This window comes from Carlito syrichta, unplaced genomic scaffold (genome assembly GCF_000164805.1).
Source record: "Carlito syrichta isolate Samal-C Ts95f unplaced genomic scaffold, Tarsius_syrichta-2.0.1 Scaffold308881, whole genome shotgun sequence".
Lineage (NCBI taxonomy): Eukaryota > Metazoa > Chordata > Mammalia > Primates > Tarsiidae > Carlito > Carlito syrichta.
In genome coordinates this window covers 628,733-653,868 of record NW_007252977.1, presented here as the reverse complement: position 1 = coordinate 653,868, position 25,136 = coordinate 628,733, and the positions used below count along the sequence as shown (strand labels likewise).

Here is a 25,136-nt window from a genome sequence, read left to right as displayed (position 1 = left end):
AGACTGGAGTGCAGTGGCCACTTCCGGCCACTGCAGCCTTGACCTGCTGGGCTCCGGTGATCCTTCCGCCTCAGCCTTCCAGTAGTTGGAACTACAGGTGTGCACTACCATGCCTGGCTAATTTTTTGATTTATTGTAGAGATGCGGTCTCACCAAGTTGCCCAAGTGAGTCTTGAACCTGTGGGCTCAGGCAATCTACTCACCTCAGCCTCCCAAAGCACAGGATTACAGACTGAGCCACCGAGCCTGGCTCATCTTTGATTTCTTTGAGCAGTGTTTTGTAGTTTTCATTGTAAAGGTCTTTCATGTCTCTGGTTAGGAAGATGCCAAGGTATTTCTTTCTTTCTTTTTTTTTGGTGGTTATTGTGAATGGGATTGTGTTTTTTATTTGGATTTCTCTTTGTTTGTTGGTGTATAGAAATGCAACTATCTTTTGCACATTTATTTTATACCCTGAGACTTTGCCAAAGTCCTTTATCAGTGCAAGGAGGTTTTTGACAGATTCTCTTAGGTTTTTTAGGTATAGAATCATGTCATCTGCAAAGAGGGATAACTTGACTTCTTCTTTTTCTATTTGGCTACCTCTGATTTCCTTCTCTTGTCTGATTGCTCTAGCTAGGACTTCCAAAACTATGTTGAACAGGAGGGGTAGAGAGTGGACATCCTTGTCTTGTTCCGGTTTTCAGGGGAAATAGTTCCAATTTCTGTCTGTTTAGCAATATGCTGGCTGTGGGTTTCTCATAGATGGCTCTTACTATTTTGAGGTATGTTCCTTCTATGCCTAGATGTTCGAGAGTTTTAATAGGATCTTCTACTTCGGAATTTGGTGAGGGTGATAGCATGATATGGTTGAAATAGCTACTCTTTAGAGCCCGAAAACAAAACAAAACTAAAAAAACCCCACCAAAACCTGAATTCAAATCTTGACTCTGTTACTAGCTCATTAACATGGGTGAATTTTTAATCCATCCTTAGTTTCTGTTTTCTTATCTGTAGAACAGGTATAGTGAAAGTACGTCGTAAAGTATTTTGAGGATTACAAAAATGATGTACATAAGGCTCAGTGCCTTATGCACAGTAGATGCTCAGCAAATCCGTAGGTCTTTCATTCTCTTATAGTGAAAGTGCCCTGAAAAAACTAAGCTTTATGTCAGAGACTCACTGACACGTCTGGTCTGGGCTTGGCAATTTGTTTTCTGAAAACTGGGTTAGCATATACTATAAAGTTGGGAGGTTTTATATAAAAATCTGGTTGACTGACTTTTCTTGGAGGGGCAAAAAAAAGATGTGGTAACAATGAGTCTGCATTACCCAAGGGCCGATCCTGACTGGAATTTAGTGTGAAATGAGTATACTTTAAAAGCTGTTGGAACCCCAAAACATTGTAGGCTGTAAGAGAGATGTTCTGAGTCAAATATGGTTATGACTTCTGCTTCTGAGACTATAGATTAACTTGCTTTCTGATTTTTCTTTTTCTGTATAATGACTAGAGAGAACCAAATGATTTTCAGGGACAAAAACCTCCCGCCTTTTTAATTAATGACACTTGTTATAGATCGACTTCCCCTTTGTTGTCCTGCTTTGCTTAGACCAATGACACAAAACCCATGACTATTAAACCCTCTGTAAAAAATGTTAAATGTACCCTTTCCAAAGGAAACACTGCCTCTAACCAATCAAACTGAGGTAACTATTCACCAACTTTGTATGAAAAATGTTGTAGTCCTGCTAAAAACTCCTGTTTGTGCTTACATAAATGAAACCTTTATTTTTCTACTTCGAAGTGCTGACCTAATTGCTTTGGAGTTGGTATTTCCAGGTGGGCTGTCCTCAAACTTGAATAAACTTTCTTTAAGTTAGGCTCTGTCCCTTTTGATTATTTTAGGTTGATGGTATCACCTACTTCCTTCAAACGGGGTGTGTACATTCCACTTTTATCAGAGCCCTAGTATATCTTATATTTTTTTTTACTGGTTGGGTATTATCACTTTCCATTACCTACCAGACTTCTGTGGGGATTTGAGAATCTTGGAGTTAAAAATCCGCCATCATTACCATATGTACTTGAGAATGTTCTCTAAAATTTTTTTTGGGGGGGTGGGTTCAAGGAGACTCTCTAAGACCCTTTAAGGGTAAAGGACACAAGAAAACATAATGCCAGAGAAGACAGATATATTGGGCTACATAAAAATTTTTAAATTCTGTATGGCAAAAGATATAAACATAGTCAAAAGACAATCAACTAGGAAAATAATTTGTAATAAAGATAAAGGGTTAATATCTCTAATATACAAGAAGGTTTTACCAATTCTAAGAAAAGGCAAACAACTCAAGAAAAAATTGAGGAAAGATTATGATGGAGCAAAGACTGTGAGAAGGCAATTTAAAGAATAAATGCAGATAACTAATGAACACTAGCAGTGAGATGGACTTCATGTATTTGCTATGGAAAGGCAAATGATGACAGCAGTGAGAAATTGTTTTTTACTTACTAAGTTGTCAACCATGAAAAAGAATGATAACATTCATGCAGGTAGAGAATAAGGAAATAGATACTCTCATGTATTGTTGGGAGTGTGAAAAGGTCCACTCTTTGGGGAAAATAATTCACCTAATGTCTAGTAAAATACACACAGTGTTTGATTTAGCAATCTCATTCTTGGGACTGTATCCTAGAAACATAAAAGTCCAGTATATTAGATTATATGTAAAATACACCTTTTGCAGCAGCATTATCATGATAAGCACAACCAAAACAAAACAAGTGGAAACAACCTGAATGCTCATGAGGAGAGGAATGAGTAAATCTTGAGACATCTGTTCTACAGATATCAAGCAGCAATGAAAAAGATTGAGTTATACATGAGCAGACCTTGAACAATTATCATAATACTATAAGAAAGGGATTGGCAGTAGTGGGAAACTGCTGGGGGGTGGAAGGGGGACACCTCATCAACAAGGGTACCTGCATAATGAACATTTGTATACCTAACCCTGAATTGTACTCGCATCTTTAAAATAAAGAAAAGAAAAGAAAAAGACTGAGTTATAAACTGGAGGAATGCCTGTGACAGGCTGCAACTGAAAACAAACAGCTGCAGGTCATGTATACAGCATGATACTCTTTTTATGTCATAACCGGAAAATCAATATATATATGTATCTTTCTGTAAGTAGGAGAGGCATATAAATATGGAGGTGAGAGAATCTACTGGAACAGAGGTAGGTGGTTCTAGAGGGAATTATTAGAGTCTGCAAAATTGTTAGCTTTAAAAAAATTACATCTTATTTTACACATAAAAAGCATACATATGTAATAAAAAGTCAAATAAGAAAACATTTTAAAAATCGCTTTTTCTTTATCAGTGGCCAATTTACACTTTCAATGTCCTAAAAGCCCCTTGATCTTGAGGAAACAGAATGATAAAATGCCTTGAGGGCCCCAACCCTGAAGCTGTCTGTCCTGATTAGGACTCAAACCTTTGACCTCGGTCTCAAAAGCCCAAGGCTCTAACTGAACAAATGTCCCCTGTTTACACATCATCAGAGCAAACTTAGAGACTGCTTGCAAATTATGCAAATATACACTGATACAGGATCACATGTCTCTTTAACTATGCTTTTATTATGTTAGTCTTTTTAATTCATAAAAATTATGATACTTGAATTTCAGTATGGGGGAAGGTTAAACTATAAAGTCTCAGCTTCAGATATAATTAATATAATCACTCCCTTTTCACTGATTTACCCATTGTTCTTTAAAATGCGGGTTTGATGTCATTTAAGCCATATCTGCTATTGTCACAACTGTCTATAGGTTTCAGATTAGTAAAGTCTTTGAAATATGACTCTCTTCAGCAGAAAGGAATCTGCATCTCTTGGCATAAAGATTATAATCTTTGGCCTTCCTGTGGTAAGATTTATAACTGTGACCTTAGGCTCTATTTCTTTTGGAGTGTAGTCACTTTAAGTTACCAGTGATGATTGCTTTGAGTTACTAGGTCAGCGTGAATTGCCTAATATAATGTCAGATTCGTGCTTCCCAAGGGCTGGGCGGTATTAAGGACACGAAACAAAGTGAATTTTAATGTCCACAGAAGGCAGTGCTCTGATATATGAGCCACCCCAATAACAATGAATTTCCATGGCAAGAGATTTCAACACTCGCTCCTAACCTCTTCCATGCCCTCCATCCTTTAATTCATGAAATATTACAAGTTCAATTTTAATTAGGTGAAATCATCTGAAACTACCTGGTAACAGAGATGAAAACAAAGAGTTACAAGTTAGCTTTACCTTAGAGACAACCTTACCTAGAATGATAAAAAGTTCTATGAGGGTTAAAAACAAAGCTCTTCAATTCTGTTAACGCACCACAACCTAGAAGTTGAACAAAACCTTCTTTCTTCTGCAGTTCAAAAGTGAATTTTTTTGTCGGTTTAAGATTCATGATTATATCCGGATGGCAAGCAATAAAGGCAGTGTACGTTTGGTTTTTACTATTCAGACATTAACTGGTTTTACCAAGAAGTCATATACAGTACATAAAACCAGACCCTTCCTTGATATACTAGGTTAAAATGTGTTGTAAACACTAGATGGCACTCGAGGGTTGCCTTTCTAGTATATTTCTTCAAGCTCCAAAGTCCTTCCCCATTAATTACCTCCTTTAAAAAGAGCAAACATGGTATTTAAACAAAGGGTCCCTGTAGTTGCTCTGTAGTTCTATTTTTATATTTATAGTCGCGTAATCAATATGTTGGAAGAGTAATTAATTTTTAACCTCAATCTATGGGGAGATCAAATGTTAGTGGAGTTAATGGATGGAACAGGCTGCATGATTCTAAAGTAACACTAATGATAAGACAGGGAAGAAAGTCGAGGGTTGTAAACAATTGTGCCATCAAACATGGTCAGAAACAGTGGCGCAATGTGATTGTGGGATGCTGACCTCTTGTCATTTTCCCTCTGTTTGGCTGTAGTTTATTTTAGTAATCTAGTCCCCTTGTGTAATTAAAATAGTTTCCTAACTGATCTTTCAAGATCTTTCCTTTCAGTCACTGCTGTTGGAGTTAGTTTTCCAAATAACGGTTCTGATTTTGTTGGTCCTTTGTTTTGAAATCCTTACAATATTCTCCAGTTCCTATCACCCCACGGTGATATTAAAGCCACTTCATGATTTGGGCATTGTCTATACTCTTGGAGCATGCACCCTAGTGCCAGGAGTGTTGTGTCATGCTCCATCACAATGGTTTTGCAGTGCTTACTGTGTGCCAGACTGTGTGCTGTATTCTTCCAAGAGAGATGACAACCCTATGCAGCTTGTGTATTGCATCATATCCATGGACAGAGCAGGTTCTGGTTGGGCTCACTCCCAGGACGGGTGGGTGGCATGGCCAGAGATGAAGGTATGGGAGCCAAATGAACAAAGAATTAATCCTCTTTTATCCTAATTATATATTCCCATCATCCAATCCCATCCTTGACTTTCTTTCCAAAACTTTGTCCCCAGATCATGAGTAAATGAGAATGACTATCTTGCTATAGGTGGGGAGGCTCACAGATGATTGTACACAAAGGCTCTATATAGACACAGTAATCTTTTCTCCCAATATTATTGTATTGGAATTCATCTACCTTGTTCCTCAGTCTTGTACTCTTTTGACTCCTTTGCTGACATGATTTTCTCCATGGGGAATGTCCTTTTCCTGCCTATCCATCGAGGCCCAGCACAGATGCCTCTCTTTTCACACAAACTTCTTTAAGTCCTTCTAGTATGATGAATCTATTTATATGCCAAACTCTCAGATTTATTAATTTGAAGGCCTGCTATAACCTACAGTAGGTTTTCTATCCTTATTTTCTAATAAAAGTATACACAGGAGTATTTGTAGATCTTTTATTTTCTACACCGCCTAGCCAAATGGCTCATGCAACACAGATGCTCTGTAAATGTTGAATTTACTGAAATTGGAGTATAAATCTCGATCAAAGAACCCAGGATCAATGACTGTGCCAGGGTAGATAATTTTTGGGGCCGATCATTAAAAGAGGAAGATTCTTAAATGGCTTGTTCCCTAGAAAATACACGTTGATATTGTGAAAGACCATTAGTTGCCTATTAACATCCTCTTCTACCTTAACAGATTCATAGTTTTTAGCTGGGCATATTGTGCTACATTTCCCAGTTACCACTTGCATCTAGTTGTAGCTCCAAGACCACCTTCTAGTCAAGCATATTAGTGGAAGCTTTTTTAGGTCTTTTAGGAAGGCTTTTAAAGTATGTTGACTCAGGCTTGCTTTCTTCTTCCTGAAAGTCAGGAAGTCATTTGGACTACAAGGTGATCTTGAGGATAGAAGCCATGCGTTGGAATGGAAGAGCAGAAAGATAGGAGCCTGGGTCCTTGACAACCTCTTGCAGCTTCCACACCAGCCCCAACTGCCCATCCTTCAATACGTTTTGTATAAGAGAAAGAAACCCATCTTCTGTAAGCCACAGTGGTTTTGGGGTTTTCTGAACCTAATCCTGATAATTAATTGTGAATCATTACTTTTTTCTATTTTTAGGGATTTTCTCTAATTATGGTAATGATCATAAAAGCTTTCATCTGAGTGGAAGCAAGAGTTTAGGGGTTTAAAGGGAACTGGTAAACACAGGGTACACACTTCACACTTTTTCCCTTTTTTTTGAGTTGGAGTCTCACTCCGTCGCCCAGACTGGAGTGCAGTGGCTGCTCCCAGCAGCCACAGCCTCGACCCGCTGGGCTCCCGCGATCCTTCCGCCTCAGCCTTCCAAGTAGCCGGAATTACAGGCACGTGCTACCACACCTGGCTGATTTTTGATTTATTGTAGAGATGAGGTCTCGCCTAGTTGCCCAGGCAGGTCTCGAACCCGCGGACTCAGGCAATCCACTCACCTCGGCCTCCCAAAGCGCTGGGATTACAGGCTGAGCTACTGAGCCTGGCCACTTTTCCCCTTTCAAGTAGAAGACAATCTTGGATACAATTTGTTAACTTAGTGATGCAAACTTTAGAACAATTTGAATGAAATGTGAGGGGGACCCCCCAAAAATGGAATTTACTTATTAAAAATTGTGTACTTATTCTTACATGTTTAAACCTGTCACCTTGAAAGTACTTTTCGTTTGATGCAATACACCTATTGTGATGTTTTTCCCACTGCTCAGAACAGTTTTTGAATTCATCAATTTTGATCCCTTTAATGCTTCTGCTGTTTTTGTTTCACCTCTTCCACACTGGCAAAACATTTCCCTGTGAGGACTTTTTTCATCTGAAGAAACAAAGTCTCCTAGGGCAAGATCCAGTGAATAAGAAAGGATGGGTCATGCAGGTCATGCCGTTTTTGAACACTCAACGCAGTGAGGGCAGATGCATTGTCATGGTGGAAGAACCAGTCACCTGTCTGCCACAACTCAGGATGTTTCTTCCGCAAATCGTGACACGACCTTCTCAAAATTTTCAGATAAAAACTTTGGTTGATTGTTTGATCTGGAAGAACAAATTCTGAGTGTACTATAAGGGTCCTGCCCTCCAAAAGTTAACTCTGTTTTTTTACTAGGTCCCCCCTCATACAACCCTTCAGAAGAACAGAAGCGATGGGTCATTTGGAATTACCAGTTGTGATGTAGATTAGATTTGCTATTGTATGGTCTTTGCTTACCCTTTAAGTCCAGTTGGGGCCTAGACAAATTGAGCTAAAAGAAGTGTTAATTTTTTTATTCCTTGGGGGTATGCAGTGGCTCACTTCTCTTTTTTAGAATCCATTATTAATTATATTTACATGGTGAGAATCAGTGAGTATTAAAAAAAGGAAGAAAGTAACATTTGTTGAGTATCTTTAATGCTAGTAGTAAAATATATATAATTAGATATTTTTTTCCTAGATGGTAAAGTTGCATTTTATGATGAGATAAGTAACTCCTCCTCTATCTCACCTCCTTGACCTCTAAACATTGTACTGTCCTGAGGTTGCATCCTAGGTATGCTCTGGCTTCCAACCCTAGATGGTCTCATTCTGGTTCCATGGCTTCATACACCAAATGCTGATAGTTTTGTTGTTTATCATTTTACTCTCTTCCTCCCTTCCTCCCTTTTTTTCTCCCTCCCCCCTTACTCCCTGCTTTGGAATAAATGTCCCTTGGGGGCAACAATCTTGGCTAGTATATTTATTTCCTGCTGTATCTTCCTTGCTTAGAAGCATGCCTATCATATTATTATTCAATAATATTTTAAAATTGAATAAAAAACGAGGTGTGTCTGTGGGCAAATGGTGACTAGGTGGCAGAGCTGGGATGGGAACATGACCCTGTCTTGCTTCAAACCTTTGTTCTTTCATTTCAGGTTCTTCCTACAAGTCAACCAGGACTCAGAGTTCTTCTCTGGTATTAAAGCAAGAGCAATTTTAGCTAAGTAAAGTAAAGCATTTCAGTAATGATTCAGTAAATTTGTATTATTTTTAAATGATTTTACCTGAACTCTACAGATGCTTTAGTTAACCACACATTTTAAAATTTAAATTACTTAAAAAATTGCCTCAACTCTCACTTTATTGCTCTCATTTATTATTATCTCTATGTATGAAGAACCATTTCCTTTCAAAAATAATGTTGTCCATACCCTTATGAACTAGTTAATTTTCTTTCCAACATTTTCTTTTGGGCCATGTAGATATGACCTAATAGTCACTGCAATAATGCTGTTGTTTCAAAGGGTAAAGACCTTTTTTCTTATTTAAAAAAAACTGAATGTGAAGGAAAAAAAAATCTCATACAGTGTGAGAATGCCTGTTTTTCTTGGTAATATTTCATTTCCTTAGCAAGACTATTTTCTTCTGCTTTCCATTGTCAGCAGACAAAAAAAGATACAGTTAAATCAAGGAAACCTGGCAGGGCCGATTTTGGAAAATAAAATGAATTCAGTTTCTGATTTGAACAAAGAGCAATTTATTATGTTGGAAAAACACTGCTCTGATGAGATTTAAATTCAACGTGTCTCATGTTAGCACAGGACACCACCTCGGATCTACATTCATGTTTATCTTTGAGAAGGGGCAGTGATTTTACCCCCAAACTTTGAACTCCAAAGAGGACGTGGAGTTGTTTAAGGGTCAGCTAGCAGTGAGTACCCAGAATGCCCAAGCAAAGGACTAGGGCCAGATTTGCAGTCTTCTCTATCCTTGAGTTCTTTGATTCTGAGTACGGATTTGTAAAAACAACTCCAGAAATTATGTGGGAGCAAATTAAGTGCTGGGGTTGGTTAGAGAGAATTGTATGAATCAGATGAGTTCTAAGGAGACTTTGAAGTAAAAAAAAAATATTTTGATGAATCTAGTAACTACAATAGCAACTTATACTTGTATAAAACCTTATGACATCTAATATTTATAATCAGTACTATGGGTTAGAGGTAATTTTGTTCTAGAGTCTTCCACATTGCATCTTTTTGTGGAGCAAGCCAGGCTGTAAAGAACAAAAAGAAAATAAAAACGAAGACCTCTAGAAAGGACTGCCACTTACTGAGACCTTTGCATGCATTGCTTCATTCTATCGTTGTGCAGCAGAAGCCACTGTTAGTATTTCCACTTTTCAGATTTGGAAACGGAGGCTTAGGGAGTCAAGCAATTGGTCCAAAATCACACAACTGGTAAGAGGTGGAAATGATTTAGACCTAGCATGTCTGATTCCCAAGTATGTCCACCTAATTTGTGCTATTCTGGATAGAGGTATCCAGAATGAGAGTGACGGGTGGGTGGGCCTGCTAGGCTGGTCACTAGGCACTGAATTATGACCGGATTAAGTCAGTAATATGAAGTCAGGCGATTCAGGTTTCCACATGTGGTTCTTTATGTAACAGGCAAAATTAGATTGGGTGTGCTCCTGCCAAAAGGACAGTTGGAGCGAAGGAAGGGAACTTGCTAGTAAACAACCCATCTCTATGATGTATGTTTGCTGCACAAAGTACGGTTCCAGTCAGCTAAAAGTCAGCTGAGAGTCGGAAATAATTCTTTACAGAATGTGACTGATCAAAAGTGGGTGATTTATTTTTTATTACCTTAGTTTCAAATATTTTTTTTAACTTCCAAGCAGTCTGGAGACTTCTAATGAAAAAGAACTTTATTTTATTTTATTATTTATTTATTTAAATAGAAACAGGGTCTTGTTGTCTGGGCTGGAGGGCAGTGGCGTGATCATGGCTTATTGTAGCCTCCACTCTCTGGGCTCAAGTGATCCTCCTGCCTCAGCCTCTTTGAGTAGCTGGAACTATGGGCATGCGCCACCGCACTTGATACTTTTTTTTTTGTAGGGATGAGGGTCTTGTTATGTTGCCCAAGCTGGTCTCGAACTCCTGACCTGAGGCAATCCTCCTGCCTTGGCATCCCAAAATGCTGGGATTACAGGCATGAACCGCTGCATCTGGTCATATAACTAGAATTTTAGGAAAGTGTAATATTTTACTGATATAAAAAAATATATATTCTGCTTTGGCAAATGGAAATAAGTAAATCTGTTTAATTTTCTATTAAGAAAAAAGTGTCAGTCTCCTCTCCATTTGAATAAAGTTGAGCAAAAATAAATAAATAAATACACTTATTTTTTTGAAAGGATGCCAAATTATAAGCCAGTGAGGCAGTAGGGGCAGTTAAATTGCTTCGTCTAACCCTGTTTATACAACTCATATCCCTGAGGGGGATATTTCTGGTGGGAGTCCAAAGTTGAAGAGGTAGAAGAACAATCTTCTTGGCTGGGAAAGCATGCTGAGTGACAGTTTGGTTAGTAATGTTGGCTATTGAAGGATATACTGAAGTGTCTGGTTTAGCTTAGGTCCTCTGCAGGGTGTAGCAATTCTGGAAGAATATACATGAGAGTGGTTAACACAGGCTACCCGTGGGGAATGAGGATGGAGCATGAGAGAATGTGGTGGAGGATATTTCCTGCTCACTTTTTATCTTTTTGTCCAGTTTAAAATTTTTTTCCATGAGTATATATTTTATAAGAAAAATAAAACAACATAAAGGATTAAAGCAAGGAACCCCCCTAGGAATGGGCATAAGTTTTTAAAGCAAGAACATGATGTAATCAGGCATGTTATCTAATTTTGGCAACTGTTTTTAGGTGATAAGGGAGACAATGGGGAGAGGGCAGAATCAAGATGTCAGCGGCTAGAATAATTTTGAAATAAGATGTCTATTTCTAAGTCAAGTACAATTTGGAGACAGTATTCTAAAGCCCACATAGAGGAGTAACACTTTCTTCAGATCAGTGTTTCAAATAAAATGATTCAAGGTGAACATAGTTTTTGGAACTTCAATATGCCTGCGCTAGAAGGAGTTGCATTTTTTATTAATAAAAGGTTAATTCTCAGTCAATAAAACAATCTATAAATAAACATATTCTTGGGGTGAAAGTAAGGGACAGATGTACAAAAGAAAATATTTATAAAGGAGATATATTTTCTGAATCACAAATGAATTTTTAAAAATGAGTAAGAACAGCACATGACACATTTTTTTCATTAGTTGTTTTTTCCCCTGTGAATCAACCAGGCTCCGTGGTGGCAGCCCTGATTTTTTACTTTCTGTCATTCTAAGCATTCGTTTACTAAACCAACAGCATTTCATTAAGCAAGACTAATTCTTAAGAGCATTACCTTAGCGCATTAGCTTTCAGGCAGTCATTAATTCCTGTGACATGTCCTGGGTTGAGATCATTATTGTTGTGATTATTATTTTTGTCCATTAATTCCATTTTCAGAAAACATATCTATGTCATTTGAACACTGGATATTTTCTTCCTGAAACATGTGTTTTAGTATCTTTGTGACAGTGATTTGATGTTTCATCCAGGTGTTTCCATGGGCCCTTTAGCTACCACTGAAGCTAATTTAAGTTCTTTATGTCTAATTCTCACACCTTTACAAAAAAATTAGAGATAGCTTTGCAACAGTATCACAGTAGGTGATTTAGGGGTCTCTGTAATGTTTCTTTACTGGGACTTCTAAACTTGGCTCTGAGGACCACATGATTGATTTCAGAAGTGTGGTCTCTCACCAGACACTGGTGGGGGGGCGGAGGGAGGAAGGAATGGTGGAGATGCATGTGGCAACACACTGGGTATCTATCTGGTCCACTACAGGGGAAGAGATGGCCAGCTAGAAGCCCAAAATTCACCTGCACGCCACTTACTTATGTAATAAATCCTCACATGTACCCCACAACTCAAATAAAATAAAATCATAAAACAAAGAAGTGTCCTCCTGAGGACAGGATTTCACAAAGTCTCCAAATTCAGCATTTCTTGTTTACAAGAATTGTTGCCACTGATTCATATGGTGGTTTAGTCACAATTCTACAGAAGGAAAACCCCAGCTTGACTATAATGGAAAGAACAGATGTCACAGGAACAAAGTGGCAAATGTCAAAGTGAGGGATTGGGCTGGCAGAGAGTGGGTTGTCCATTGCCGTTTCTCAACACTTAAGATTAGAGGCCAGAGAAAAAGACTCATTAAACAACTGTGAAAATATAAACAACCAAGAAAGGTAAATGAAATATGAAAAATTCCAGGCTGCCCAATAAAAGCAGGAAGTGATATTGCAGATTCCATGGACCCTAAATGAGGAACGCAAATGATTTGGGGAGCCAGTGAAAAACAGTTCTGACATGTTTGGATGCCAAAGATTTTTAAAGTTGATCTCTTTTGGCCTGGTAAGATTTTATGCATTTTTGTCGTTCCAGCCAAGAGGTCTAAGGATTAGTGGATGTTTCTGCCAGCCTGGAACTCATGTGGTGAAAAGAATGTACCCATGTGACAGTGAGAAAGTGAATGTGTAAAGACAAAGGGCTTCTTTTCAAGAAAAGGATAAAAATTAATTCTCATTGTAATCTGGGTCTAGTGCTTAAAAATGATGGTAAATTAGCAATCCATTTAAATTAGAACTGTTTATGCATACTAAATATTTTCATCTCAGAATTGCTTATCAAATGATACCTAGTTTTCAGAATGCTTGAACAGGTAGGGCTTGAATTGCCTAGGGGGCTAGGACCTGAGCCCTATTCTCTTGGTCAGCATGAGAAACTAGCTCCTTATCAAAATTACAATAAATGGCTAGGAGTTATTAGATTGTACAAATTTTATATGGACTAATAATTACCCATATCCTCCTATTTTAACCTACACTCTTTACTGATAAGGAAAACACATACATCAGACTAGCTCAGAAATATCCAGTGGAGAAAAGGGAGAAGACAGAATTTCTTTCTGCTTCAAATATTTGTTAAATATTTGCCTTGAAGCAGATACAGAACTAGTTGGATGACAAGACAGTAAGTCCTATTAATGATGGGCTTTTCATTACTGTAGGTATGCTTTTGCAATTTTCCTAGATTTCTGTTCCAGGGTCACATGGTAAGTCAATAGTAGTTATAAACCTCTCAGTGTTGTGATCAATATCTCTGGCTGATGTAATCTAGACCTCTGGTATAATTTATAACGAAGGACAATTTGGGCAAGCATCTGTTTTATTACCTTCAATTCACCAACTGAAATATTTCACCCATTTATGACTGAAGTTCTTTCTAGTTTATGATAGATAGGGAATTGAGATAGTCCTGGGGGAGGGGACCCAAGCATGAAATGGAAAAACAGCAATAAGTATTTCTTCCTTTGGGGCATGTCTGCATACCTCCCCATGTCCTGAAGTTGTCTAAAGTGCCACAAGAATGAATCGTGTATGTCTGTGTGGCTCCCTGTATATGTCTAGGCATATGGATTGAAGAGAAGATTCGTGAAGTCTTCCTTATCTTCCAAACACACAGCATATAACTAAAACAATTCTTAGTCTACTGTTTCCTCAACCTTAATGAGGATAGTTAACCCATTATCTATTTGAGCAAAATAAGGAACAAAAATAATCTCTACACATCAGTACTGAGGACTGTGATGCTTATCATTGCATCTTCATGAACATTCCTGTAATTTTATTGGAATCTTTTCCATGTCTGTTGTGTACTTTAGGTCCAAAATTTAAATAAGAAATAAACCAGTCATTGGGGAAGTGATTAAAGGACTAGTGAGGAGTTCAGAGAAAGAAGGGAGGGAGGTATCCGGCAGGTGTCCTGCACCCAGGGGAAAGGTGCCACTGTCTTGTCGCCCTTCTCAATCTAAACTCTGTTTTATCAATGCTCTGGATAAGGTACAATCACAGCTTTGTTTCTATTGCAAAAAGCAGGCATGAGGTGGAGGGTGGGGAAGGATTTGGATGTAAACATCTGTAACATCCTTTTCAGACCGAATTTCCCTTTTAGCCACCACAGGCTACCTTTACATGGGCTTTTATGGTCCAAGACTAAATATAATAATATTGCAATTACTGAGCCACCATGATGGGCCAGGTGCCTTAATACACTTTCTAAAGTCTTCAGACAACTTTGTGAGGCAAGCAGGATTAACCTGTTGGACAGAGGAGAACATGAGTTTAGAGAATGTTGTCCAGCTTGAGTTAGGGCTTAATCTATTTATCCAAGAAACTTTATGTTTTGTATGTTTAAACTGGGATGCCTCTTCAAGAGAATTTACAGGTCTAAGAAATGCATAGTTTTAATATTCACTCATTGTATAATTTTGTCTGTTTCTTTCCTCAAATTCCCTGGGACAAGAGAGATTGTCTATTATCTAACACTGCCTGATATGTGTAGGTGCTTGATAAATATTTGTTAGGTTAGATAAAATGCTTATCAATTTCTTTTATACAATGCTATCTTGTTTCCTGAACTCAAATGGGTAGATTAGCAATGCTGGATGTCAGCATTCAAACATCTGATGTACTTTTACAGAATTTATATGCCTTCCCCTTTCTTTAAGGGTGGAATCCACTGTGTAGGACAGAGAGAAAAAAATATAGTTGATATATACCTCACGAAGTAAAAAAAAAAATCCCATAGTAATTAGAAATTCAGAGCATCAAGCAAAACTTTATAAATGGGTATCTTTTTGTCATTTCCTAGAAAGTTCTGCCTTCTCCATGTCAGTGTTGTCTAAACATCATGGGAATTGCATAGGCAATAACTTTATCTAACCTCACCTGTGGTGGTTTTAAGTGATTGATTGAGGATAAAAAAATGCTGCTTCAGTTCAGCAATTATTTGAGAATCCAGTAAGTGCCAGATACTAAAAATATAAAGATGATAGGTTATTGTCATATGGAGCAGAATTTGATTGATCTTCCTATGGAAATGCCTCTTTTAACTGGGAGAGAATTTGGCTATGTACAGGGATTGGATTATCTCCTGGTAAAGATCCCCTCTGCTGCTGCAGTGTATTTTGGTAGGCATTGTATTAAACTTGGGTCTTGTAAAAGTCAGATTTCCCCAAAGTGCTACACAGTTCTCAGTTTGAATTCCCTTGCCATTACAAGAATATACATGGCGATAAACTGAAGGTAGTTTCTCTGGTAATTGGAGATTCCTGAATGGTGGGTACATATGTAGATGAAAAGATTAGTTTTGAGGGGACAAAAAGGCTTCTCTCTCCAATCACCTAGGTATCTCTGTGCCAATCATGGGTTTGCAGCTCCATTATCCTGTCTTCTAGTCTAAGAACACAACTTGCTGGGGAAGAGTCCCATGCTAAAACAGGAACCAGGTGCTCCAGCAGTTGAAAGACTATCAAAAAAAAAAAAAAATAGATGAAAGTTGGCAACTGAGAGCAAATTTTAGAAAGACAGAGACTACCTGAGATTCAGGGATGCAAGTTCTTTGACTACTGCCCATGAATTACCTTGACTAAGGCTCTCATATATCCATGAGTTTGATGTAGCAGGTGAAACGAATCTTAGGCTTCCTCCATTATTATGTAAATGTAGGTAATCAAGCATGACTAGCAATAACCAACTCTCAGTATACAAGATGTTACATCACTTTAATTGTATGATTTATCAGAACAACTATTAACATACAAAGTACCATTCAGCTCAATTGCAGGAATAGGCAGTGGCAAGTATCTAGTTCTCAGAAGAATCACTCCCACAATCTGTCTAGACACATTAATCTAAGGACACGTTTATAAATAGCAAACATGATTTTCACATTGTAGCGTTCTCAAGCACATATATACAGGTGTGCAGTCCTGTTGATGGGTTGTTTCCACAAGCTCTTTCTGTTCTTGATGCATTCATTCTCTTGACCTCAGTAGAGGGAGTTATTTCTTCCCACAGAGCAGATTTTTTTTGTCATCTGTTATTTACAATACTCTGAATCAGTATCACTCTTTACATCTGTGAAATAGTAATATTCCACTGGAAATAGCTCTACAGTACAATTCCTTGCATCTTCTAGTAAATCTGCCCATTGTCAAAGAGATTTTGGTTGTAATCACTGCACAACACCCAAACCCAACTATTGAGTTTCAGTGTGACACACCATTTTTGTAGCTGTGTTAACTCTTGGCTTCAAGTTCTGGTGATGTAATGAGGGTGGGGTGTATTGGCAATCAGTATATTTTCTTATCACTATTTACAGTCATTTAAAAATCATGCTGTTATTAATCCGAGTCCAACATACCTTTTCTAAAATGTTCACAGTGCAGTATTTTTGTGGCCTAACAAAATTTTTCTTCTATCATTAAAAATAAACATTTTTATAAAAATAGAATACTTTAAATGTTTACATTGACAAAACCAGTTAGAGTAACATATGCCACATGCACTATACAGTAGGAAGCACAAAATTCCACAGAACAAAACATCACAAAAGTCCTTCACAGAATAGCTACTCATCCAGGCGAAATAGCTGGATTTTCCATGGCCTTTTTTTGGTTTGTTTCTAAAATGTGTTTTGATTAACACAAAACACGCTCTAATAAAAACATGGGACTCCCCGAAAGTTTTATCTCCAATTGTTTGTAAGGTAGGAAGCTGCCCCTTGAGTAAGAGGCTAATATTTCTAGTCCATTAATCCTTTGTTTTATCTATGAGCTGTGATTGGAATCAATGAACCTTTTGGTAAAATGTATTCTACTTTAAAATCATGCTGAGTTACCTTTAAAAAATATTTATCATCACAAGTTACTTGTTTCATTTTCAAAGTTCTCATTAAAAAAAATACAGACAAAACAGCTAAATGTCCACGTTCATTAGATCAGAGAGGCATTATTCTCAGTTGATTTTTAAATGACAACTAAATGTTTCATTGTAACTAAATTATCTCATAAAAATCTTCTTAATGTCATCTATGTACAATATGTAAATATACCTGTTAATTTATAAACACATTTTGTGTCATGCTATTTTGAAACATAGACTACTTTGATCCTATGGATACTTCTCCAACAAAGGAATGTGTATACAATTATTATTATTTTCAGAAATAAGGTCTCGCTCTGTCATTCAGGCTGGAGTGCAGTGGTACAATCATAGCTCACTGCAGCCTCAAACTCCTGAGTTCAAGTGATCCTCCCACTTCAGCCTTCCGAGTAGCTGGGACTACAAGTGTGCCCCATTATGCCTGGCTAATTAAAACAATTTTTTTTTTGTAAAGATGAGGTCTTGTTATGTTGTCCAGGCTGGTCTTGAACGCCTGCCCTCAAGCGATCCTCTCCTGTAGCTGGGATTATAAAAGTGAGCCACCGTGACCGTCTCTATGCATACAAAAATTTAAAAGGGAATGTCTTACCTAATGGGCAAATGGCAACATCAGTAATGAAAAATGTTAGTGACCATAGAACACACAAAAGATTTTTTTAAAATCTGGAATTCTAAATGAGTGCCCTGATCTTGGGGCTGCTACGTCTGTTTTGGATATTACCATCTCCTCTGAGCTTTCTATGATCAAGAAGCCTTCAAAATTCACTGTTTCAGTTCCACATATGAAATCAAGTGGGACTCTGATTTTTAAAAAATTCAACCAAGAGTTAAGGTTTTGGATTCAATGTAACAGGAGTGTCATCACAGCTTGTAGGCTGTTAGTCTCTGGTTTGTGAGACCAAGGCTCTGGTTCTGCTGCTCTGTCAGAATAAAAGCCTCCTTAGAATCCAGCAATTTAAATAACAAGTCCTATAATAGTGCAATTTTGGCAAAAGCAAAAAATTATCGATGGCCGTTCAAAGACCAGGCAGTGAAAACACGATTGGACAAAGAATGGACTGATGTTTGGACTAGTACTGTGATGTCTCCAAAAGGGGACTTGGTGCGGTATCCAACCATCATGTGTCCACCTCATCATCAGTGTCCGGATGTGAACGTCCATCTTGTGATGACAGCAGAGATGGATATGGAGCGACACATTTTATATTCACATAAGTAGCATTCACATGGACATAGTGCTCCCCAATGAAAGTCGAGAAGATCGCTGATATCCTGGATACCAGTTCAGAAAAGGATGGACGCATTTCAGCTCTAGGGTGCCAGCATTTTAGCATTACTTCATACCTGTTTCAGAAAGAAAAAATGCTGTAAGAGGCCCCTTGAAGGGCAAGAATTTCTGTGAAAGTAAAGCATGTAAGAGGTACAGAAAAAAGATTCTGTTACAATTCCTACTTACAAGGGATCTGGGCAATATTCGGGTTGTAAGAGTCTTCTGCCTTGCAACAGGTAAACGGTTATATCGAAGGTGTTCACATCAGGATAAGGTGGGGCTCCTCTTGTCATCAGCTCCCAGAGGAGCACGCCAAAGGACCACTAGTGAAACAAGGAAAGGTGAGAGTTTGGGTGAGAGAAGTGTGACCACACTAATATGAAAGGAAATCAGCAGGTCTTGATAACTAAGCTGGGTTAACGCATTCCATGTGATTGCTGTTTGAGGCAACAATTTCCTTAAAGGTAATTTTTAAGTTATACTTTCATGACTTGTTGAAACCACGTGGGGTTTAGATTACAAATAAATACAGTGTTTTCAAAAAGAATATCTGAAGTCTACACGATGATTAAGATTTTCTAAGTTCTCTCTCGTGGGATCAAAGCACTAACATGTTTTTATCCTTCTCTCTTCCAATAGCCTCACTATGATTTTATGTTATTAGTAAAAGAAGAAGATAAGGAAAGCCATTGGGAATTTAAATTTGTGGAATTTCAAAAAGAATGTAAATGCTCTTTAAGAAATGTAATCATATCTAAATGTTAATGTTAAAAGAGAAAATCTAAGTCAAAGTAAAAATCCACATTAAAAATTAGAAACTCTAAGACTACTAGGCAACAGGTCTTCATATTGAAAATTAATTTCAATAAAACTGTAATATGAAGATGTTAAAGTACTAGATTCATATAAAACAACTGTATCAGTACTTTATAGGGAGATCACAGGGACACAGAGAAGTTAAGTGACTTAATAAATTCTCCAATACATCTGAATCCACACTGGGGAAAACATTTAAGAGTTCTTGACCGTTTGGTATTTCTTGGTCTACTGAACTTCACTAAATATGCAATTTCTTGATTTAATTCTGAATAGATCAGGTCATACATATTATCTCCCCCTAGACGTGTGCATAGGCAAGAATGACACAAGGAGAGTAAGTAACATGGGTAGGTCACCCCTGTGCAAAGGTCCCAGGAAGGCAGTTCTTGCTTATAATACTTCTAGACCACTCCCAGAGTCAGAAATGTAAGGGGAAAGGAATGAGGCCCTGAAGAAAAAGAAGCTTGGCAAGGAAAAATAATTTAGAACATACAGGTGGAGTAGGAAAAATAAACTTGAGAGGCAAGGGTAGCTTGTAACACTCAATGAGAAGGAGAATAAGCATGCCTTTGCACACTGTCACTGCAAGAAGGAAGTAGGTAGATATTGTCATTGCTGATACAAATTTCCATTAATGACTTTTCCCTTTGCCCAAGTGCAGGGGTCCTTGAAGACCATAGACTACCTTGATGCAAATAGAAGACACAAACCCCTTTGCAGGTAGGAGCTAGACAACTTTACTGTGCAATTCAGCCTTTCAAAATGGGAGTTTTCAAAGCCTGAGAATCTTAAGAATCACTTCTGACAACATCATTGTGTTAGCTTTCAAGTTCTAGAATTTGCATTAAAATTTAAATCAATGTAACGAGCCTCTGTTGACCCTTGATCACATACACATAGGTTACTGCATAGGTCCCAGGGCTGAATGAACAGGGTTTAGAGTATTGCACAGATAGTTGTCATATGAGAAAATAAGATAATAACTGTAATATAGAGCAGTAATATCAAAAAGGTCCAAAGGTTGTCAAAAGCCAGAGAGATAATAGTGGGGTACTGAGAAAGGTTTCAGGAAGAGAGTTGACAGTAAAGCAGGTCTTGAGGTAGAAGGAGAATTTGTTTTATAGTTACATGTGATATGAGGGTAGAAAGAGAGTTCTAGGCAGAGGGAGTGGCCCAAGGGTAAGAGTACACATGTGTTTTTTATTTTATTTTAGAGTTTGTGGCATACAAGTGAGAATTTACTACATAAGAAAGTTGCATGCAGGTGAAGTGTGAGCTTCTAGCTGGCCCTCTCTCCCCCGATAGTGGACCAGGTACCCAGTGTGTTGCTACGTGCTCCCCTCCCTCCTTCTTCCTTCCCTCCACTAGTAGTGTCCAGTGTCTGCCTATCAATCCTTTGGGCTCGACACGTGTGTCTTATTGAACCATGACTATAATAGCTCATGCCACTTGACCTGTTGGAATAGGGATAGATAGGGCTGAAATGGGTCTGTGCTGTGGAAGCTTTAATTTTTTATTTTAAAGATATGTGGTACAAGTCAGGATTAGGTATATAAGTGGGCTAAGTACAGGTGAAGTTTGGGCCTCCTTATTGATTTTATGTCCCCCTGCCCAACAGTGTCCCACTACTGCCAATCTCTTTTTTGTGGTATTATGATAGGTGTTCAGGGTCCACTTATGAGTGAGAACATGTGGTACTCAGTTCTTTGTTTCTGTGATAGATCACTGAGCATGACAGATTCCAAATCCAGGCTTTTAAGTGTTGAAAGTAGGTTAGACTAAAATCATGGGACATGACTGAGTGGTGCTCCAGGAGATGGCATCTGTAAGCACTATGCTTAAGTCAAAAAGGAGAAGCTGATCTACAACATGGACACCAGCTAAGAGGTATCTAAATATGAATAAGTGAGGGGCATCACTGCATACCTGCAATGCAGAAGTTCATGAGGCTTTACTCTGGAATTAGGGTGGCAAAAGAGAATGTTCTATCATATAATGATTTATGTATGGGCGTTATATCCTTTAAAAACATTATCTTTTAAAATCCTTATAATGAATTGTAGTTGGCTAAATGCTGTAATGTAATTGGTTTGTTTTAAGGATGAGGAAAGCAAAGTTCTGAGAGGTTGGTGGGTTCTGTGATCAAGTCACCCTATCTGATAGCCTAAGCTGTATCTAGTTTGTCTGGAGAGAAATCCACCAAAAAAGGGAGCAGAATTTGGTACATTTCTGAGGAATTCTAGGACTTGGGCAATAATTGGGTATCAGAGGAGAGTTGGAGGACTCATGGGATGAGGATGTGAGAAGAAGGAAGGCAGTTTCCAGAAAAACAATCTTGTCTGCATCCCAAACTCCCTTCAGAGTAGCCTAGGGCTGACAGGAGAGGAGAGAGAGGAGCTAGCAAGGAGAGTGATGCTGACCAGGAAGCTGATCAAGAGGATGGAAGCTGGTGTGTGTGGTGAGGGGAGAGAGGTGTACAATCCATGTGCATTAGGGATGATAGAAACCAGTTTTAGTTTCAGGAAATGAGAACTCTCACATTCATGCTTACTGTGTGGCATTGGTCAAGCCATTTTGAACATCTGAGCACTACTAACAGTCAGCTCATCTGAAGAATCTCTTGCCTAATTTTACCAAAGGTGATTATCAAAGCAGTTATTTGATGTGAGAGACAGTTATCGGTTATAAAAAGTGATAAAAAGGATCACTGCTGAGGTAAGCAAGGAATGGAGACAGGTAGAATGGAGCATTCAAAAGTAATTGAATGCAACATTGAGATGCAACATCAAAACCAGGACTGATGAAAGAAAAAAGTTAAAGTGATAAAAATTTTTTCAGTTGGTAAAATTTTCAACAAAATCTGTCAAAACCTCCTTGTACTGATAAAAGACTTTGGCAAAGTCTCAGGGTATAAAATAAATGTGTAAAAGACAATCACATTTCTTTACACCAATAATAAACAAATAGAAATCCAAATAAAAAGCACAATCCCATTCACAATAGTCACAAAAAAAAGAAATACCTTGGCATCTTCCTAACCAGAGACATGAAAGACCTTTACAATGAAAACTACAAAAACTGCCCAAAGAAATCAAAGATGACACAAACAAGTGGAAAAATACCCCATGCTCATGAATTGGAAGAATCGACATTGTGAAGATGTCCATCTTACCTAAGGCAATCTACAGATTTAATGCAATACCCATCAAATTACCAGCAGCATTCTTCTCAGAGCTAGAAAAAACAATACAGGAATTCATATGGAAACACAAACAACCAAGAAGAGCCAGAACAATCCTCAGCAAAAAAAACAACAAAAAAACAAAAAACCAAAAACAACAACAAAGCAGGAGGTATAACATTACCAGACTTCAAACTTTACTATAAAGCTATAATATAACAGCTTGGTATTGGTACAGGAACAGGCATATAGACCAATGGAATAGAATTGAGATTCCAGAAGCAAAACCTCAATTTCTCAACCAACTCATTTTCGACAAAGCCTCCACCACCTACCACTGGAGAGAGGAGAATCTATTCAGTAAATGGTGCTGGGAAAACTGGCTGACCACATGCAGAAGATTCAAACAAGACCCCTATCTAGCCCCATACACAAAAATTAACTCTAAATGGATCAGAGACCTAAATGTAAAACCTCAAACCATAAGAACCTTAGAAAATGCAGGACACACCCTTATGGAAATTGGAACTGGCATCCAATCCCTGAACAAAACCCGAAATGCCCGGGCCATAAGAGATGAGATAGACAAATGGGACCTCATTAAACTGACAAGCTTCTGCAAAGCCAAAGAAACCATCAAAAGAGCAGGGAGGCAGCCCACAGACTGTGAAAAAGTATTTGCCAACTCCATGCCTGACAAAGGTCTAACATCTTAGATCTATGAGGAACTCAAATGTGCTGAAAAGAAAAAAACAAACAACCCCATTACAAAGTGGCAAAAGATATGAACAGACACTTCTCAGAAGAAAACTTATGAGCGGCCAACAGACACATGAAGAAATGTTCAACCTCACTAATCATCAAGGAGATGCAAATTAAAACCCCCACTGAGATACCACCTAACTCCAGTCAGAATGGCCATTATCAATAACTCAAAAAATAACAGATGCTGGAGAGGATGTGGTGAAAAGGGAACACATCTACACTGTTGTTGGGAGTGTAAACTAGTGCAGCCTCTGTGGAAAGCAGTGTGGTGATTCCTAAAAGCTCTGAATATCAACCTCCCATATGACCCCGCAATTCCCCTAATGAGAATATACCCTGAAGAACTCAAATTACTCTATAAAAGATACCTGCACACATATATTTATCGCAGCATTGTTCACAATAGCAAGAACCTGGAACCAATCATGCTGTCCATCAAAAGAGGACTGGATTAAAAAAATGTGGTACATATACACGATGGAATACTACACAGTCATAAAAAAGAACAAAATCATGAATTTTGCAGCAACCTGGATGGAACTAGAGTTTATAATACTGAGTGATCTCTCAAAGAAACAAAGATCTGAGTATCACATGTTCTCACTTATAAGTGGACCTTGAACAACTATCGTAATACTATAAGAAAAGGATTGACAGTGGCAGGATACTATGGGGGGGCATGGAGGGGAAGAGAGGTGAGATTAACAGTATTCAATATCTGTCTGGGGATTGGGGGATACCCCTTATCAACAGGGGTGCCTGAACAATGCATATTTGTATACCTAACCCTTAACTGTACCCCACAATTTTAAAATAAAAAATGTTAAAAAAAGATACCAGTAAAGAAATGAAAAGATAGTCCACAGACTAGAAAAATATATTTGCAAAGACACATATTTGAAGACATATACGTATATCCAGAATGAACACAGAACTCTAATGACTCCATAAAAATAAACAAGCCAATTTAAAAAACGCTTAGAAAAGAAATTCTAAAACTTAAAAAGTTTTAAGTGCAGTTTTGCTTTGAGTAGACACTTCACTAAAGGCAATATAAAGATGGCAAATAAGCCCATGAAAAGATGCTCAACATCGTTGGTCATTAGGAAAAGACAAATTAAGAAGAAAATGAGATACCCCTAAAGACATTTAGAGTGGCTAAATTTAAAATATTGGCAATGCCAAGTGTGGTGAAGATGCTGAACTGGAACTCTTGTAGATTGCTGGTAGGGACATAAAATGATACAGCCACTTTGGAAGGCAGTTGGTAGTTTCTCAAAGTTGAACTTATACTTTTCTTGTAACTCAGTAGTCTTATTCCTAGGTATTGACTCAAGAGGCAAAAATTATGCCCCCACAAAAAGCTTTTAAGCAAATACCACAGCTGTTATAATTATGTCCAAGTAATTGCCTAAAACTGCAAAGAACCCAAATGTCCTACAACTGGTGAACGGATTAATAAAATGTGGTGCATGTGCACAATAAAATACTACTTAGACATGAAAAGGAATGAACTATTGTGCTATGGAAAATAATATGGAAGTCCCTAAAAAAATTGAAAATAGGATCACCATATGATCCAGCAATCCCACTTCTGAGAATATAGCCCAAATAATTGAAAACAGTATCTCAAAGAGAGTTTTCATGCCCATGTCCACTGCAGCACTATTTACAATAGCCAAGAGGTGGAAGAAATGTAAATGTCAATTGACAGATGAACAGACAAAGAACACACAGTGGAATATCATTCAGACCTCAAAAAGAAGGAAGTCTTGCCACATGCTACAACATGAATGAAACGTGAGTACGTTCTGCTAAGTGAAATAAGCCAGTCACACAAAGACAAATAATGCATGATTCCACTAATATAAGATATCTAAAGTAGTTGAACTCTTAAACAAACATGGCAACTTCTAGGGGCTGGGCTGGGCTGGGGGAAAGGAGCATTATTGTTCCATGAAGAGAGAGTTTCAGTTTGCCAAGAGGAAACAGTTCTAGAGATCTGT

At 38.0% G+C, this 25,136-nt stretch overlaps 1 protein-coding gene across 2 annotated transcripts in view; it reads right to left on the bottom strand.

Annotated features, from left to right (window-relative positions):
- Nucleotides 1–17,548: 17,548 nt before the first annotated feature.
- MET (MET proto-oncogene, receptor tyrosine kinase) overlaps nt 17,549–25,136 on the bottom strand; it is a 93,015-nt gene continuing 85,427 nt past the window's right edge. For both annotated transcript variants that reach the window (XM_021716727.1, XM_008066339.2), the window contains 2 exons: nt 18,552–18,688; nt 17,549–18,439 (listed from right to left, as the gene is read on the bottom strand). In XM_021716727.1, the coding sequence (XP_021572402.1) occupies nt 18,214–18,439; nt 18,552–18,688 (363 nt within the window). In that variant the 3' untranslated portion in view covers nt 17,549–18,213. The remainder of the gene's footprint in view (nt 18,440–18,551; nt 18,689–25,136) is intronic.